We start from the raw sequence: 15,988 nt of genomic DNA, 5'->3' as shown, positions 1-15,988 counted from the left end.
ATATAATACACATTTTATATATACGTATTTTAAAATATATATATATTTTAAAGTTTGCTTCTTTGCTTTACTAGCATAACCATCCAGCTTAGCAATTCTGGATAGCAGTCAAACAGAAACCTCTAGTTTACCCCTTCAAAGGAGCAGTGCCCTAGGGAATACTTGTGAAATACTGATCCTAATAAAATTTGTCAAAGACCTTGTCCATTATTTGTTACTAGGTGATTTTCGTGTGAGCTTTTTTCTTTGTTGTTTCTTTTTTAAGGCAAATCTTTCTCCTATAGAATTGATTTTCTTCTTCCTTTATGATTTCAAAATGGCACAAGCTATTGTGTTTCCTTTTTTTTTTTGTCCTGGCTACCTGGAAGTGTGTAATTAAAACTGATTTTCAGTTCAACTACTATAATATTTCATATGGCTAATATATTTGTATCCTCTTTTCCTTAATCCTAATTTTTTATTTCTAATTCATCTTATTATATGTATGCCCTTTGTTGTAGGGACATCAAGCCCTTTGGAGAAAAAGGTGGAATATAAAAACTATAAACAAACATGGATATAATTTTATAGCTTAATACATTTTGTCTAAATGTAATAGAAAGTATAAATATAAAGCAAGCACCATTCTTTATTCCAGTAACTGTGCTGCCAATAAAATGCAGATAATAAGGCACACCCTAATGAGTGTTTGCATTTCATTCAACTTTCAAGACATGCAAAATATTACATATTGATATACTCCTGCACTTCTTTGGCAAGTGGATATTAAGTTATATAATAAGTACAGTATATGTATTAGTTTTCTGAATATCATTTTTTAACATTGATTTATACTGAATTTCTTTTTCTCAGAGATGAAGAAAGTCCCTATGCAACTTCCCTCTATCACAGTTAGATGACCAGGGACGGACAATAATCTAACCTGGATTAAGAGATGGTTGGATCATGAAGAAACCAACAACTAAAGATTCAAAAGTATATATCCTTAAATCACAACTAAGTAGTTCGACCTACTGCAATTGCACTGACGTGATTATTTCCCTCTGGCTGTCTCTAATTTTAAGTCTTTATTATGGCATGAGAGCAAATTGTATCCTAAAGATCATCACTTTTGCAGGTGGTGGTAGTTTTTAGGCTAGTTTTTGTAAATACTAGTTAAGGTAAAGCATCAAAGACTTTATACATATTCAAGCTGAAAGCAGTGTCTTCTGAAAAATCCTACTTATGTGAAATACATGGTTGCTGTTTAAGTGATGCTGATTTTGCTATGTGTTTATAACTTAAGTGCTATATATATATATATATATATATATTTCGATATGTATTACATATTATGTACTAATATAAAGAACCAAATTTTGTCTGCTATTTTGTAAAAATAAACTATAAAAGCCTGAATGAGTAAATAAACTATGTTTTCATATTTGAGTCTGCAATTTTTTTCAACCAGTGGAAAAATAAAATTGATTTTTCAATTATTTTTGAAATGGTGACAGCTTCTCCATTTTAGTTACTCTTATTATTATTATTGGAATTTTGAAAAAGTTTCAGTCATCTAAAAGCAAATCAATTATGGGTATAGTAGCCTTTGCATTTTCATAATATTTGACCTGATTTGTTTGCGATATAGTATAAACATAAAATATGATCAGAAGGAGAAATAAAGAATACCATGCTCCGGGGTGCCAGGGTGGCTCAGTTGTTTAAGCGTCTGGCATCTTGCGGTTCGTGGGTTTGAGCCCCCGCTGGGCTCTGTGCTGACATCTCTGAGCCTGGAGCCTGCTTCAGATTCTGTGTCTTCCTCTCCCTCTTCCCCTAACCCACTCACATTCTATCTCTGTTGCTCTCAAAAATAAATAAACATTAAAAAATACTATGCTTTGAGACACTGGTGAATTCTAGTTTAGATTTCAGTAAGTCACTTTATAGAGTTTTTTATAGTCACTATGCTCATTTGAATTGAGGATTAACTTTATTCACCTCTTGTCTTTTATCATATGTACAGGTTACAGCAGTAAGCCTTCAGCAATATATTATTTACAATCAGAAGGGTTTTTTTTTTTTTGGTCTCAATTTTTATTCAAGTACAAGGTTAAATAAATCTTAAGCTTCCACAAAAATGCCCATATTTATCCCTCTTCTACATCCCCAAAGGAATCTGCTTTCTGTGGGGCAAACAGGACTCTCCCTTCACTTTCTTTTCTCTATCTTGCTCCTCCAGGTCTTCTGTTAAGCAGGAAACAGGTGCCCTTAGGTATCAGTGCAGCAGAGCTGGTAGAGCAGAACCACACACGTCCAGCCCTGGAGGTGACCAACAGGTGCATACATAGGGACAGTAGTTGTCTGCCGTTGGCTTGAATTTGTTCATAACATACATAATTCCTTATGGTGTTTTTCTTATGCTGTTATTGTTTGATATAGGGTGATCTTTTTTGTTTAAGTTTATTTATTTTGAGAGAGAGAGGGAGAGGGTGTGGGGGAGGGGCAGAGAGCAACTCCCAAGCAGGCTCTGCATTGTCGGGAACAGCCCTACACGGTGTGAACCATGACCTGAGCCAAAATCAAGAGTCAGATGCTCCAACAATCACTCTGGGCCACTGAGGTGCCCCAGGGTGATCTCTTGATCATGCTTTGCTACTACCTGTCTATGAAGAGCTATTTGGAAGAGGAGCAAACAAAAAGAAAAGAAATAAAGGAAGGGAAGCTGTAGTGTCTGTAAGAAAAGGTCTAGGCCTCTCTGGAGGCAAAGGAACTTTTAAAAAATGTAAATTTATGTTGTTTGCCATAAACTGACATTTGAGAGAAATCCAAAAAGATGTAAATCCAAAAATGCTATCCGAAAGATGTAATATAAGCAGAAATTTAAAACGAAGGCCACAATCTTAAAAATATTCTTCAGAATATTTCATTGTTGCCTAAGGTCTCTCTTAGCACTTTCTGGCCAAAACATCTCTCTCCTTCATTAAAGGAGATTCATTAAATTAAAAATTCTGAAATTTGTTGTGGCCACAGTTGAACTGTCTTGGACCAGAGTACTTCAGTACTGCCTTGGAGTAGACTGAGCCACAGGAACCAGGTTTGAGGCCCAGCTTGAACCGTTTCTTGGCTTTTGGGATTTGAGCACACGCTGTGCCCTTGTTCTTTCTGTGTAAGGGGTTTGCTCATTTACAAAACAGGGCTGATGACCCCTGCTAATCGTGGTTCCTGCTGGGAGCTAATGGTTCCTGCTGGGAGCTAATGAAACGTCAGTGTCAGAAAACTGCAATGCATTCCCTAAGTAAATCTCTCATTTAATTTAATTTTTAATTTTTTAATTTTTTAAACGTGTATTTATTCTTGAGAGAGACAGACAGACAGAGCACGAGCTGCAGAAGGACTGAGGGAGAGACACAGAATCTGACGCAGGCTCCAGGCTCTGAGCTGTCAGCACAGAGCTTGATGCGGGGCTCAAACTCAGGAACTGAGCTGAAGTCAGACACTTAACCAACTGAGCCACTCAGGTGCCCCTAAATGTCTCATTTTAAATATATTTTGCATAGATAGGTATATTATAGAAAAGAAAATGGATAAAATCCTTTATTACAGCCAGGTTGGTTTTTTTTTTTTTTTCTGATGCACAAGCTGCCCATTTGGACTATATAGGACACAGGTGAAGTAGCGGTCATGTTATCAAAAAAGACACTAAAATGCTCTGACTCACTGTGCTTGGGCATAGGACTTTTTAGTTCTCCCTTACTGCTCACCAGTGAGTACTGGCTTCTCTAGAACATACTGAGTTTAGTTTTTGTGTCAGGCTTTGGTTTTTGTTTATTTTTACAACTCTAGAGAGGATGGGGAGGAGCAGCAGTGGTTTCGTACCCATGAAAAATAGCCTCTTTATGTTTCCCTATAAGTTCCTCTGTCCTCACCAAGAAGCAGATACCAAGCAGGAGTATTCAAGGCAAGTATCAGAAGGCCATTTGAATTAGGGACAGCCATTACACAAAGCATTATATTAAGATTTCCAACTGAAATATATAGAAAACTCTGTTATTACTTATGCTGAATAATGCATTTCAAAACATTTTCCATTTGGGAACATTGCCCATTAACATTTCAGGAGGACCTTGGGCCACTGCGTGTTTCCAGGGCTGTGTGGGTGATGGTAGCTGAGGAAGAGGAGTTGCAGGGACCCCAACCAAGTTCATTAACCTTTTCCTCAGGAAAGTTCATTTACCAGCTTTGGTCCACAAAGAAGGGAATGATTGTTTTTTCTATTTCTGTTCTATTGCCGGACTCTCTTGCTCTCTATTGAAAAATGTTGGCCTGGATTAAATTCAGTTTAGATAACTCAGATCTGGCATACAACTTTACTTTGTTTCGATAGTGTTTATGACCTCATTTTTCTTCTTGGGGAGTACATAGTTATCCCCATTAATAAACAAACTGGATGTCTGAAAATTAATGAATCCAGCAAATCCTATGCCCATTTTCCAGATTCCTTTTTGCACTATTGGGGCCTGATAAAGAGCCAGCAGGAACAGCCAAAAAGCAGAGAGCTATCCTTTAAGCGAGTTAGGCTTTGAGGAAATGTTAATTTATTTTAACTCCCAAAAGGGAACTGGTGGTGGAAATGACATTTTGTAACAGACATATTCTATGAGGTGTTGTGATATCCAGCATGCCTTGTAAATAGGACCCCCTAATTCTTCAGGGGGTGTCTGTGTGTGTGACACAGCAGGAAGAAGCTTCTGTTTTAAATTCAGTCCATTCCAGGCTTTCCAAAGCAACATTATCTCTGATTATAAAATGTAGATCTATAAGGAAATAAGGATTCTATATACAAAATCTCAGATTACATACACCTTTACTTCTCAAATCATTTTTATGGCAAGAAAGCTATGTTTGACCACTTCTAAAAGGTTAACTACTGCACTTTCATCACTTTCTAAAAATCCTTGATTCAAATTACTTTAATCACAGAATTAGAAGTGTTTTAAGCTATGTTTTCTAAAACAGTCTAAAGACTCCTGAATCTTTTGCCATTTTTACAGGCTGCTGTAAATACGCTTGATGGCATCGGCTTCTTCTTTATCAAGGATGCCTTTCTCCACGTAAACATCAGCTTGTTGGTTGATGAAGTCCCTCATCTTTGAAAGGTCATAATCTGGAAAATATCGGTCAGAGTGGCGTGAGCAAAGATCAGGAAAGAGACATTCCCCTCGCAGTGATTACCGTGAACTAAGAAGTATTTTATACAACAACACAACTACCATTCCATCCCAGTCTTTCACATTGGAAGACTTACTTATTTTTGAGACCTAGAGCATGAGCAGGGGAGGGGCAGAGAGAGAGAGAGACAGAATCTGAAGCAGGCTCCAGGCTCCGGGCTGTCAGCAGAGCCCAATGGGGGCTCAAACCCATGAACTGTGGAATCATGACCTGAACTGAAGTCGAACGCTCAACCGACTGAGTCACCCACGTTTAAAATCTTTACAGTTTAAAATTGTGTTTATGTGTATTGTCTCATTTACTGTCCATGATCACACCTGCAAGGTGTTCCGGTGGGGACACCACTATCATTTGAGCAGGGGGAGAACAGGCCCACAGACCACGGCTTTGAAAACTTTCTATACCAATCATCTGGGGGCTCGTGCAGATTTGTATTAATAGATCAGAGGCAGAGCTCCAGATTCTGCATTTTAAATACATTCCTAGGACATGTTGATGCTGCTAGTCTGGGAATCATACCTGGGGAAACAATATCCTAAAGCTTAAGTACCTTGTTCAAGGTCACACAGGTATTAAGAGTTACAAACAGAACCAGGTGTTTGGATTTTCTGCAAATGTTATACAGGTTAAGTTCCTGTGATGTGACAATCCACTTTTTTTTTTTCAAATTAAGAATTATCATTGGGGGTCCTGGGTTGCACAGTTGGTTGAGGGTTTGACTTTGGCTCAGGTCATGGTCTCACAGTTTGTGGGTTTGAGTCCCACGATGGGCTCTGTGCTGACAGCTCGGAGCCTGGAGCCTGCTTCAGATTCTGTGTCTCCCTCTCTGTGCCCTCCCCTGCTTGTGTTCTGTCTCTCTCAAAAATAAATACTAAAAAAAAATTATCATAATTTTCATACTATCTGAATTATTTGCATGAAAAAAATTATATGCACAGAGCTTTTTTTTTAAAGAGAAACTTCTGTCCTACTTAAACAAAAAATCTGTGTAAACCATCAAACCACCCATCAAAAGCAAAGCGATCCTCAAGTAAGGAGGCCACCTGTGGCATTTTTCTGAAAGCTTAAATAAAACCCACATACTTCCTTGAAGTTCGTTGTTCAAAAATGAAAAATAAACACGAAAATAAAATTTAAATAACCTGAATTCTATTAATCATAAATAACCAGAGTTGGTATTTTGTTCTTTTTTTTTTTTGCTTTTCAAATATATCTATCTCAACCCAGAATTGAGATCACAGCATATATATGACCTTATTAACAATCTTCTTTCACTTTACACAATGAGCATCAATATTCTTCAAAAACACCATTTTTAATGGCTACATACAATGCAGCCTATGGAGGTACCAAAATTTATGGCACACCTCCCTCAGGGCTGGACACGGGGGTTTCCACACCACAGCGTGCCTGGGGAGATTCCCCCCCAGATTCTGAGTTGCCTGAGGCTGAGTTCCTTGAGCACAGTGCCACTCACCTTGACTATAGCAGCCCCTAGAACAGAGTCCTGACTTCGGTCAGTTTGTAAAGGGAGGGAAAAAGGAGAAAGGGGGGAAACAGAAGCTCAGAGCACCCTATGAAAGGAAAACTATAAAGAACATCTCTAAGTGCCAGGTGTTTGTCATATCAAGTGAGCTGAGGCTCAGAGAAATCCGGTTTCCTTCCCACCAAGAAAGGCATTTGCTCCCATTAGGGCTTCACCATGAAGATTAGACACACCTGTGAGCCAGGGCACTTTACACGCATCACCTGATTTGCTCCTTGCAAAACTCCATGACGTAAGCATTAGTATCCCCATTTCAGGGATGAAGAAACAGGACGGAGGAGGGAAGTCACTTGCTTGGGTCATGGTAGAGTCAAGTTCTGAACCCAGGTCTGTCACTGCCCTGACTACCCTATGGCCTTGAAGTAATGAACGCGAAGCCACTAACAGACGTAGAATGAAAATTCGGTAAGTGGTTGGGTTTTGTTGTTGGCTTTTATTTCCCCTAATTGTCAGGACAAAACAGAATCAAGCTGAACATACGTTTTGTGTGTATCTCACAAGCTGATTCCAGTCTCGTAGGGCACAAAGAGGCGCCTCTTGATTATCACTGGCTCAAATTAGTCCTGGCTTTGCTGAGTTGGTTGCAGGGTCAACATCTTTATTTCTTTCTTTTCTCTCTCTCTTTTTAAAAAAAATCATTTATTTATTATTGAGAGACAGAGAGAAACAGAGCGTGAACATGGGAGGGGCAGAGAGAGAGGGAGACACAGAATCCGAAGCAGGCTCCAGGCTCTGAGTGACAGCACAGAGCCTGACTCGGGGCTCAAACTCATGAACCACGAGATCATGATCTGAACCAAAGCCAGAAGCTTAACGGACTGAGCCACCCAGGCACCCCAGGGTCAACATATTTAGTGGGATGAAAACAGCTCAAGGGCAGATGTGAGGAGGTCTGGGTGATTAGAATGGACAAACGGGAAAATATTTTGCTTTCTTTTGAAATGGAAAAACTGCATCATTGACAGCTCTCCTTGTGTGCCGCGGGAATACTAGCGGGCTGTTAGATTACACAAGTCAGTAGTCACCTTGCTAATCTTAAAAAGATGTTTTAAGGTTGTTAGGCTCAAAAGAGAAAAAGGCTGTGATTCATTTTTTTAAAAGTACAGACTTTTTTTAAGGGTGCATAAAGTTTCATCATTCTTCTAAGCAGCACATCACATGGACCCCCCTTTCCTGGATTTGGGAAGGAGAGGCAGGTCACCCAGACCCCTGCCCAGCAAAGGGCATGAGCCGAGGTGAAGGAAGGTCAGAACTAACAGCTTCTAGACTTCCTGCTCACACAGCTGCAGACTGCGTGACCCCAGGAATGAGATCCACAGGCTTTCAGAGATGACCTGGGTCAAGCAGAGTACATATGAGCACCAAAAGGCACTGGAGGAAAAGCTCTCTGCTTCTGCCTTCAGGGAGGTATACTGCCTGTCACCCCCACTTCCTGGGGGCAGAAGGGAGCATCGAACTCAACACTATCATTCTGAAATTTGCTCCCAGTGTCTTGGAGATGCAAGCACCAGGGTTCCAGGCTTGACTAGGTGTATCATTTCTGGAAGTCAAAGGTTATATTGCAGGATGTTGTGGGTTGTGACCAGGAGCCTGATTCATGTTAATCACTGAAAGAAATAACGTAAGAATTTCAAATTGTTGGACCATCAAATTAACATTGGTTTTAGAATGCATTTTGGTATTTTCTGCATTACACTCATTCTAAGATAAACATTTTTACTGTAATTTTTTTAGATTTTTTTTAATGTTTACTTATTTTTGAGGGAAAGAGAGAGAGAGAGAAAGAGAGAGCATGAGCAGGGAAGGCGCAGAGAGAGGGAGACACAGAATCAATCCAAGGCAGGCTGTCAGCTCAGAGCCTGATGGGGGCTCAGATTCATGAACTCTGAGATCATGACCTCAGCCAAAGTCAGTCAGCTAACTGTCTCAGCCACCCAGGAGCACGATTTTTTAAAATTTTAAAGTCTTCACAGTCACTGATGGCATGTTACAATTTTTCTTCCTTTGTGGTACATGAAACAATGGTGCATTTTTCAGTCAGTGACAGATTTGATGAAATACGGTTCCTGTGAATTTCAGTGGAACTGACCTCCTAGAAATTCACATTATTTTGAACCAAATAAAATAAACTGTGTGCAAACAGCTGATAATTATTTCCATTTCATTCCATTTAACAAGACCGTGGGCTAAAGAGGAACTGAAAATACCCCTTTCTCCCATTATGCTCTCTTAAGTCGTTCTCAATCTTGGCCACACAGTGGAATCATGGGGGAAGGAGGTTAAAAATACTGACGCCTGTGTCTTTTCCCTTGAGTTTCTGCTCTAGTGGTCTTGAGATGCGACCTGGATGTCAGGACATGTAAGAGCTCTGCAGGTGATTTGAATGCACTTTCAAGCTGGAAAACACCCCTGGTCTCATTTCAAAAGCATCACTTGGCACCTGCTTAGACAGACACCTGGGAGTCATACAGGACTCCTTTGTCTCCATTTTGCTGTCAGGTTTCTCCCTTCTTTATTTCCTCTGCCTTGCCTTGGTTAAGTCCCATCATTTCTGCTCCAAATCCTTGCCTCCAATCTCTGTCCAATCCTCGGGGGTCCTATTTCTTCAATCTATAACCACACTGCTGCCAGAGAGATTTCTTTGTTCTTAACCTAATTAAGTCCTAATTTAGGCTCCTCTGGCTGAAACATACCTCCTTTGCGGGGCACACAAACGCCTTCCTGGTCTGGCTGCCGATTCTTCCCACAGATGCCCAGGGTTCCTGGGAAACTGAGTGGCTCCAGTTCCCAGAACACATGACTCTCTTTTGTGCCTTTATGTCTTGACACCCAGTGTTCCCTCTGCCTCCACCTCTTGTCACTTAGCTTTCCAGCAAAGGCTTTCCTGCAATCCCTTCTCCCAGTGCTATCCATCCCTGTAAGGAGATGTGCCTCCCACCTTTGCACCACTGCACTTGTCTCTGATAGCACTGAGCAGGGCCACCGTGGCTTTAGCGGTGCTGGGAGCTCCTTGTGGGGGCAGGAGGGCAAGGGGAGGCTGTATCTTACGTTTTCATGTCTCTGGTACTCGGAACAGAATAGTCTTGATCTGTGTTTTAAGTGACTGCTTTTGTAATTGTGGGGTCTGTCTACTCTGTGGTCAAAAAAAACTCCTTTTTAAAAATTACTCCCAAGAGGCACCTGGGTGGCTCAGTTGGTTGAACATTTGACTCTTGATCTTAGCTCAGGTCATGACCTCACAGTTCGTGAGTTCTAGCCCTGCATTGGGCCCTTCACTCACAGCATGGAACCTGCTTGGAATTCTCTCTCTTCCTCTCTTTCTCTCTGCCCCTACCCCACTCATGTGCGTTCTCTCTCAAAATAAATAAATATACTTAAAAAAATTAGAAAATAAATACTCCAAGAAAAGGGCAAAGTGTTGACAATTATCGAAGGTGGTTGATGAATAGATGGGGATTCATTATAGTGTTCTCTCTACTTTTGTGTGATATATTTCATAAAAAGTAAAAGAAAAGGCCTTTGCCCAAGAGGTGGCTTTGAAAAATAAGAGAAATGGAGATTCTACTCCTGCATCCTGGAGTCTTTTTGGACTCTGACCAGAGACTTTAGCCCAGTTTGATCGTGGGAAACTTTATTTAACAAGAATCCCTGACAAATGGGTGAGGTTGGCAGTTTGCAACCATACTAAATCCTTACCTTCTTTATTCCCTTTTTTGTTGTGTTTCTTCAACCACTCAATATTTTTTCTAATGGCTTCCAAATAGGCTTCCGTTTTTCCTGGAAAAGGGAAGAGAACTCATAGTAAATACTCATAAAATATCACTGCATCTCTTTTTAAAGACCACGCTCTTGTTTAGAACCATAAATGCAAGGTTCATTGAGCACTTGTAAGGTGGCGTCTGTAACGAAGTAGTGTGGGTGTTTCGGGGGTGGGGGGATGTTGTGGAGAAAGGGTAGGAAGGAGATTCCAGGACAGAGGACCAAGCAGGCCAGTAAGTATCAAGGAGCCATTATTCACACACATAACTGCAGTCTGATGTCCAGGCAGAGAAGAGTTTTGATTCAGTTCACCAGATAGGTGGGTGCCTACAGTTCTTAGAGTGCATCATTTCTTAGACTGCATCATTTCCGGTTAGGAATGGTTCTTCCCAGCTGAGGAGTATTCTCAGGTCAAGAACTAAATCAGAGTGGCAGATACTGAAAAGACTCCACCACCAAATAGGTTATGTTAAGGAAGTCCAAATTTGTGGCTTTGTGTAGGCCACTATACAAGCCTTCTGCCCAAACTGGTAGGGAGTGTGTAACAACTCAGATGCCTCATTTCAAGGTTTAGATGTGAACCTTAGCACCCACTGGAGTAAAACTCCCCTGGACATAAATGTTCTCCCATGGGCCTTGTATGTGGTAAGAGAAGCATGTGCTCTGTGATGTTCTTTACATACATCGTTGTCTGTAAAGACATCCACTTAAAGATGAGGAAACTAACACTCAGAGAGGTTAAATGACTTGGCTGAGGTCACATAGGAAATAACAGGTAGAATTTGGACTCTAGTCTTCCCAAGCTTCTGCTATGTGCACTGTCTGAAAGCAAAGATCTATCTTCAGGCATGGATACTGATGTAGGCTTTTCTGTCTCAAGGAAATCAGCTATCTCTGAAACCAGGTGAGGTCCCTAGTGCTCAGAGTGTCTGCATCAAGGGACCACATAGTCTGGAGAATTCTGGACACCCTAAGAAAAGAAGCCTTCGAAGTCTAGGGGCTCTGCAACAAGCAATGGCTGCCCAAGCTCTGTGTGGCGACCACACGTTCTGAGTCCTCCTCAAGCCGTTACCTCTAATCTATTGCCCAGACTTATTGGTTGAGTTACCCATACCATGTGCTTATGATGTGCTAAGAGCTGTGCATTGTGTTCCAAAATGTAGTATCTCTTTAACTGTTCACGACAACCTTTTAAAGGCAGTCCCATCTCCTCCCCATTTTACAGATGAAGAAACCAAGACATAGAGAGATAAAGTAATATGCTGAAGGTCATATGGCTAGTAAGTTGTAGAGCCAGGCTTGAACCTGGGTGCATCTGACTACAGTCATGAATAGTAACTGCCTTAGGGTTTGCTGATATTCCAATTTCCACTGCTGCATTTACCTAAGTCACCTCCTGAGCATCCTTCCTCCTGATCTTGTATGCCCATTCTCGCCTCACCACTGGGGCTCCATGTTATCTGGACCCCAAAGAAGCACAGAGATCTTGTCAGTTGCATTTGGTAACATAAAAACAATGTGTGCTGTTTTAAATTAATTCAGTTAGAAGTCATTTTGAACAGGGGCGCCTGGGTGGCTCAGTCAGTTGAGAGTCTCACTTCGGCTCAGGTCATGATCTCTTGGTTTGTGGGTTCGAGCCCCTTGTCGGGCTCTGTGTTGACAGCTAGCTCAGACCCTGGAGCCTGCTTCAGATTCTGTACCTTCCTTTCTCTCTCTGACCCTTCCCTGCTCACGCTGTCTCTCTCTCTCTCAAAAATAAATTAAAAAAACAAAAAAAATTTTTTTAAATTAAAAAAAGTCATTTTGAACAAAGAAATCTTAGTATAGACTATTTCTAGAGAATGCAACTAAAGAGTTTAAATCAAAGTAGTGATTCTCATAGTCATTAGCACATTAAGTAATTAGGGCTTCTGAAACTTTTAAGAATGTTTGAAAATAGTCTTGCTCTTTAAATAATGTTAAGCATCTGTCCCACAATATTATTTGATATATAATATGGAAAGCTTATTTGAGAAAAGAAAAACCTGAGCTTAGTCTCTGTGTAAATATGTTGTTAGAAATTCTAAATTAGGAGAGTAAAGAATAAATATGGGATTTTTTTTTTTTGCCATAGCATAGCAGACATTGTAGCTTCCTCACCTGTATGTCTCCCTTATTCCAGATATGCTATATGCTATATATTCCTTATATCCGTATATCTCTTTATATCCTTATGTTCCTTATATGATATATTCCGCACAGGAACATTCCACACAGCCTCCCAGAGACCCTCGGTGGGAAGCCCCAGTTGCCCACAGCTGAAGCCCAGTAGTGGAACCACCTTCTGTGGGCTTTTCTCCTTTCCCTGTCTCATGTACCTACCCTCCCCCCGGGTCCCCTGTGGTCATCTCAATTAAATTTGACTTGACTCCTTCTCTCAGGGTGTGCTTCAGAAGGAACCCAGCCTAAGGCAATTTGAAATAGGGGACTTGGCATCATCTTGTTAGGTTGCCTTTTGCTCAGGAACCACTTTCCTATAAAAATAGTAAATTTTAAAAAGTATGAAATGCATGAGCAGCAATTTTATCTACTATATTGATATTACTGAGTTTACTGAGCTTGAAGAAAACTATACTGCAATTTATTTAAAAACTATTTATTTAAAAACTAAACTATATCTTGTAGATCATAACATATGATTATGACAGTCTCTCTAAATTAGAATAGGCCTCCTCCATCACCCTCACTCCCCTTTCTGCTTTATTTTTATCCATAGCACTTATCATTTTCTACCAAATCATATAATCTATGTAAGTTTATTGTTTGTCTCCCCCCCGCCCTTAGAAATAGTCCCTGTTTGCTGATATGCCCTCATGCCTAGAATAAAGCTGGACACCGAGTAGTTTATCAACAAATATTTGTTGAATAAGTGAATGGGTAAAGTCTTCTTATATAGAAGCCAAATCTTAATCAGAAGAAAATATATTTAAAGAAATTTTTTAAATTAATTATTTTGAGAGAGTGAGACAGAGGCAGAGACAGCACAAGTTGGGGAGGGGCAGAGAAAGAGGGAGAGAGAGAATCCCAACCAGGCTCTGCACTGCCAGCACAGCGCCCGATGCAGGGCTCGAACTCATGAAAGTGCAGGAATTTGACCTCACCCAAAACCAAGAGTCGGATGCTTAATCGACCAAGCCACCAGAAGATGCCCCAGAAGATAGAATTTTTAAAAGTATAAATGGTATAGATTTTTCTTAACAAAAAATGAATTGTTTATTTGAATTCTGAATTTAAATGATAGTTATAGCAGAAACAATTTAAAATACTTCCAAATGTGCTACATATACTCTCTATGTTATCTAATCTTCACGGAGCTCTACGAATTAAGCATTATTAGTTCCATTTTACTCATGAAGGAACTAAGACTCAGAGAGATTAAGTGACATGTCCAGGAAGACACAGCTGAGTAAGGATCAGAGCCTGGTCTTGAACCAAAATGAATCTGGAACCTCTACTGAGTGTAGCTGGGTAAAATTCAACTTTTAGACTAGAATGATTTAGTGCCTGTTATTGTTACTAAACTGGCCAGCAAGGCCGTGGTTCTCAAACTTGGCTGCACACTAGAATCATTTAGGGGAGATTTAAAAAAATCCGGTCATGATCTCAGTTTGTGGCAAAAAGCCTGCTTGGGATTTTCTCCCTCTCTCTCTCCCCCTCTTTCTGCCCCTCTCCTGCTTGTGCTCGCTCGCTCTCTCCCAAAATTAACAAACATTTAAAAAATTAAAAAAATTAAAAATACTGATGCCAACGCTATCCCTCATACGAATTAAATTAGAATATCCTGGGGTAGGGACGTAGCATCATTTTTTCAAAATGGTCCTGAGGTGATTCCAGTGTGGGGCAACGTTTGGAAATCACCACCATCAGTATTGAGACGTCCACATGTTTACTGGAGCCCTGGTAACAAGGTGAATAAAATCAGGTGTTCCTCTGCTTTTGGAGAGAAGCAGCTGGTTCCTATTTACATTTCTTCCTGTCGGGGGCTGTAAGGCAAACCTTTTATTTACACAGTGTGCAGTAAAAGCCCATGAGAGTCCACTTTGGAAAGCTAGGCTATTTTTTTTTTCAAATTTATTTCAGTTTCCTTTGGAAAAAAATAGCTCATGGCTGAGGTAATATGGCACAAGCTCTGAAACATATGCTGAAGCAGATGAGAAGAGGGCCAGGATCAAGACGCAGCCCTCCTTTCCTGGCTGTTCTGGTTTTCAGCACTGCCAAAGAAATACCCTTTTTTATACATGAATTCGTCCTTACTGTGATATGTTGACCTGATTTGTCCCCCTACCCAAGCCCCATTGAAAAAAAACAACACTGTAGAAATCAATAGAATTAACCTATTGAATATTAAACCTACTAAAGATACTAGATCTTCTAAAGAGTACTTATAAAAATTATAGAATTTTAAGCTATCAAACTTAAAGTTTACATTATTACAGATTTGAACTGTATAAAACAAAGTACGTTGTAATGGTATCACAGATGCCAACATGGCCTCAGGGCCTTTCATTCAAGAATTTCTGCACAACGATGACACTTTACATGCCCAAAAGAAATACTCAGATTGAGTACTGGATAGGAGTCCAGGGACAAGAGTTCAAGGCCTAGCTCTGCCACGGTTTGGCTATGGTTCATGGGTGAGGCACTTCATCTTCTGAGCCTTGGTTTATTTATTTATAATTTAGGAGTGAATTCTAAAAAGAAGGTTCATGGTTCCTGTATATGGGAAGAAACACTCCTTTGCTGTCCTCGAAAAACCTGTGTTGATGGTAGGTCTCCTGTGCTTGCGCTTAGCTCCTGGCATCCTGGCTGACTCACAGGGGAGAAGACTGTACTTACTATTTTTGGACATTGTTAGCAGAATGGCTTGGGGCTTGAATAAAGGCACAAATTGTCTCCTCTTATGTTGCTTTAAAAATAACAGCATCCACAGGAGATAGCCATTTATTAATTAAATAGGCTACCTTCTCTTTTCTGGTTTCTATAAGGAAGATATGGGAATAAGAGAATATTTAGGTGAAAGCTATCGTAGAGATCACTTTTTTCACCTATTTCCATAATCTGGCCATAAATGTGACGATAGCACTGGAATGACTTTTTGACTATGTTAAGCTTATCTTATCCTTTGGATGGCTTTTTAAAAAAGATTTTCAGTGACTCATAGAGCAGAAGTGAAGGAGTAAATATCGAATTGGCAAAGAGAGCCGCACTTAGATCATGGAATAAAGTTTTAAAATACATTTCTTTAGTCTCCAGAGAGCAATTTACTTGAAACATTAGGTAACTTTATAAATGTGATTGAAATTATAATAAATTTGATTTCACTGGCATATCTCGGAATTTAGGAATAATTATGGAATCATTCAAAAAAATGACTGTACCAATTAGAAATTAGTATTTTAAAAGATTATTCTTTAAGTTTATTTATTTATTTTG

At 40.0% G+C, this 15,988-nt stretch overlaps 2 protein-coding genes across 4 annotated transcripts in view; one reads left to right on the top strand and one right to left on the bottom strand.

The window, feature by feature from the left end:
- Window positions 1-1,423, top strand: part of LYSMD2 (LysM domain containing 2) — a 36,295-nt gene extending 34,872 nt beyond the window's left edge. For all 3 annotated transcript variants that reach the window (XM_029950594.1, XM_029950595.1, XM_029950596.1), the window contains one exon: window positions 853-1,423. In XM_029950594.1, the coding sequence (XP_029806454.1) occupies window positions 853-895 (43 nt within the window). In that variant the 3' untranslated portion in view covers window positions 896-1,423. The remainder of the gene's footprint in view (window positions 1-852) is intronic.
- Window positions 1,424-4,554: 3,131 nt separating this feature from the next.
- SCG3 (secretogranin III) overlaps window positions 4,555-15,988 on the bottom strand; it is a 34,313-nt gene continuing 22,879 nt past the window's right edge. Inside the window, exons 11-12 of the mRNA XM_029952582.1 lie at window positions 10,454-10,534; window positions 4,555-5,146 (exon numbers count right to left, since the gene is read on the bottom strand). Of these exons, the coding sequence (XP_029808442.1) occupies window positions 5,028-5,146; window positions 10,454-10,534 (200 nt within the window). The 3' untranslated portion in view covers window positions 4,555-5,027. The remainder of the gene's footprint in view (window positions 5,147-10,453; window positions 10,535-15,988) is intronic.

The sequence above is a fragment of the Suricata suricatta genome, chromosome 9 (assembly GCF_006229205.1).
Source record: "Suricata suricatta isolate VVHF042 chromosome 9, meerkat_22Aug2017_6uvM2_HiC, whole genome shotgun sequence".
In the NCBI taxonomy this organism is placed as follows: domain Eukaryota; kingdom Metazoa; phylum Chordata; class Mammalia; order Carnivora; family Herpestidae; genus Suricata; species Suricata suricatta.
This window is presented reverse-complemented; position numbering and strand designations above follow the sequence as displayed.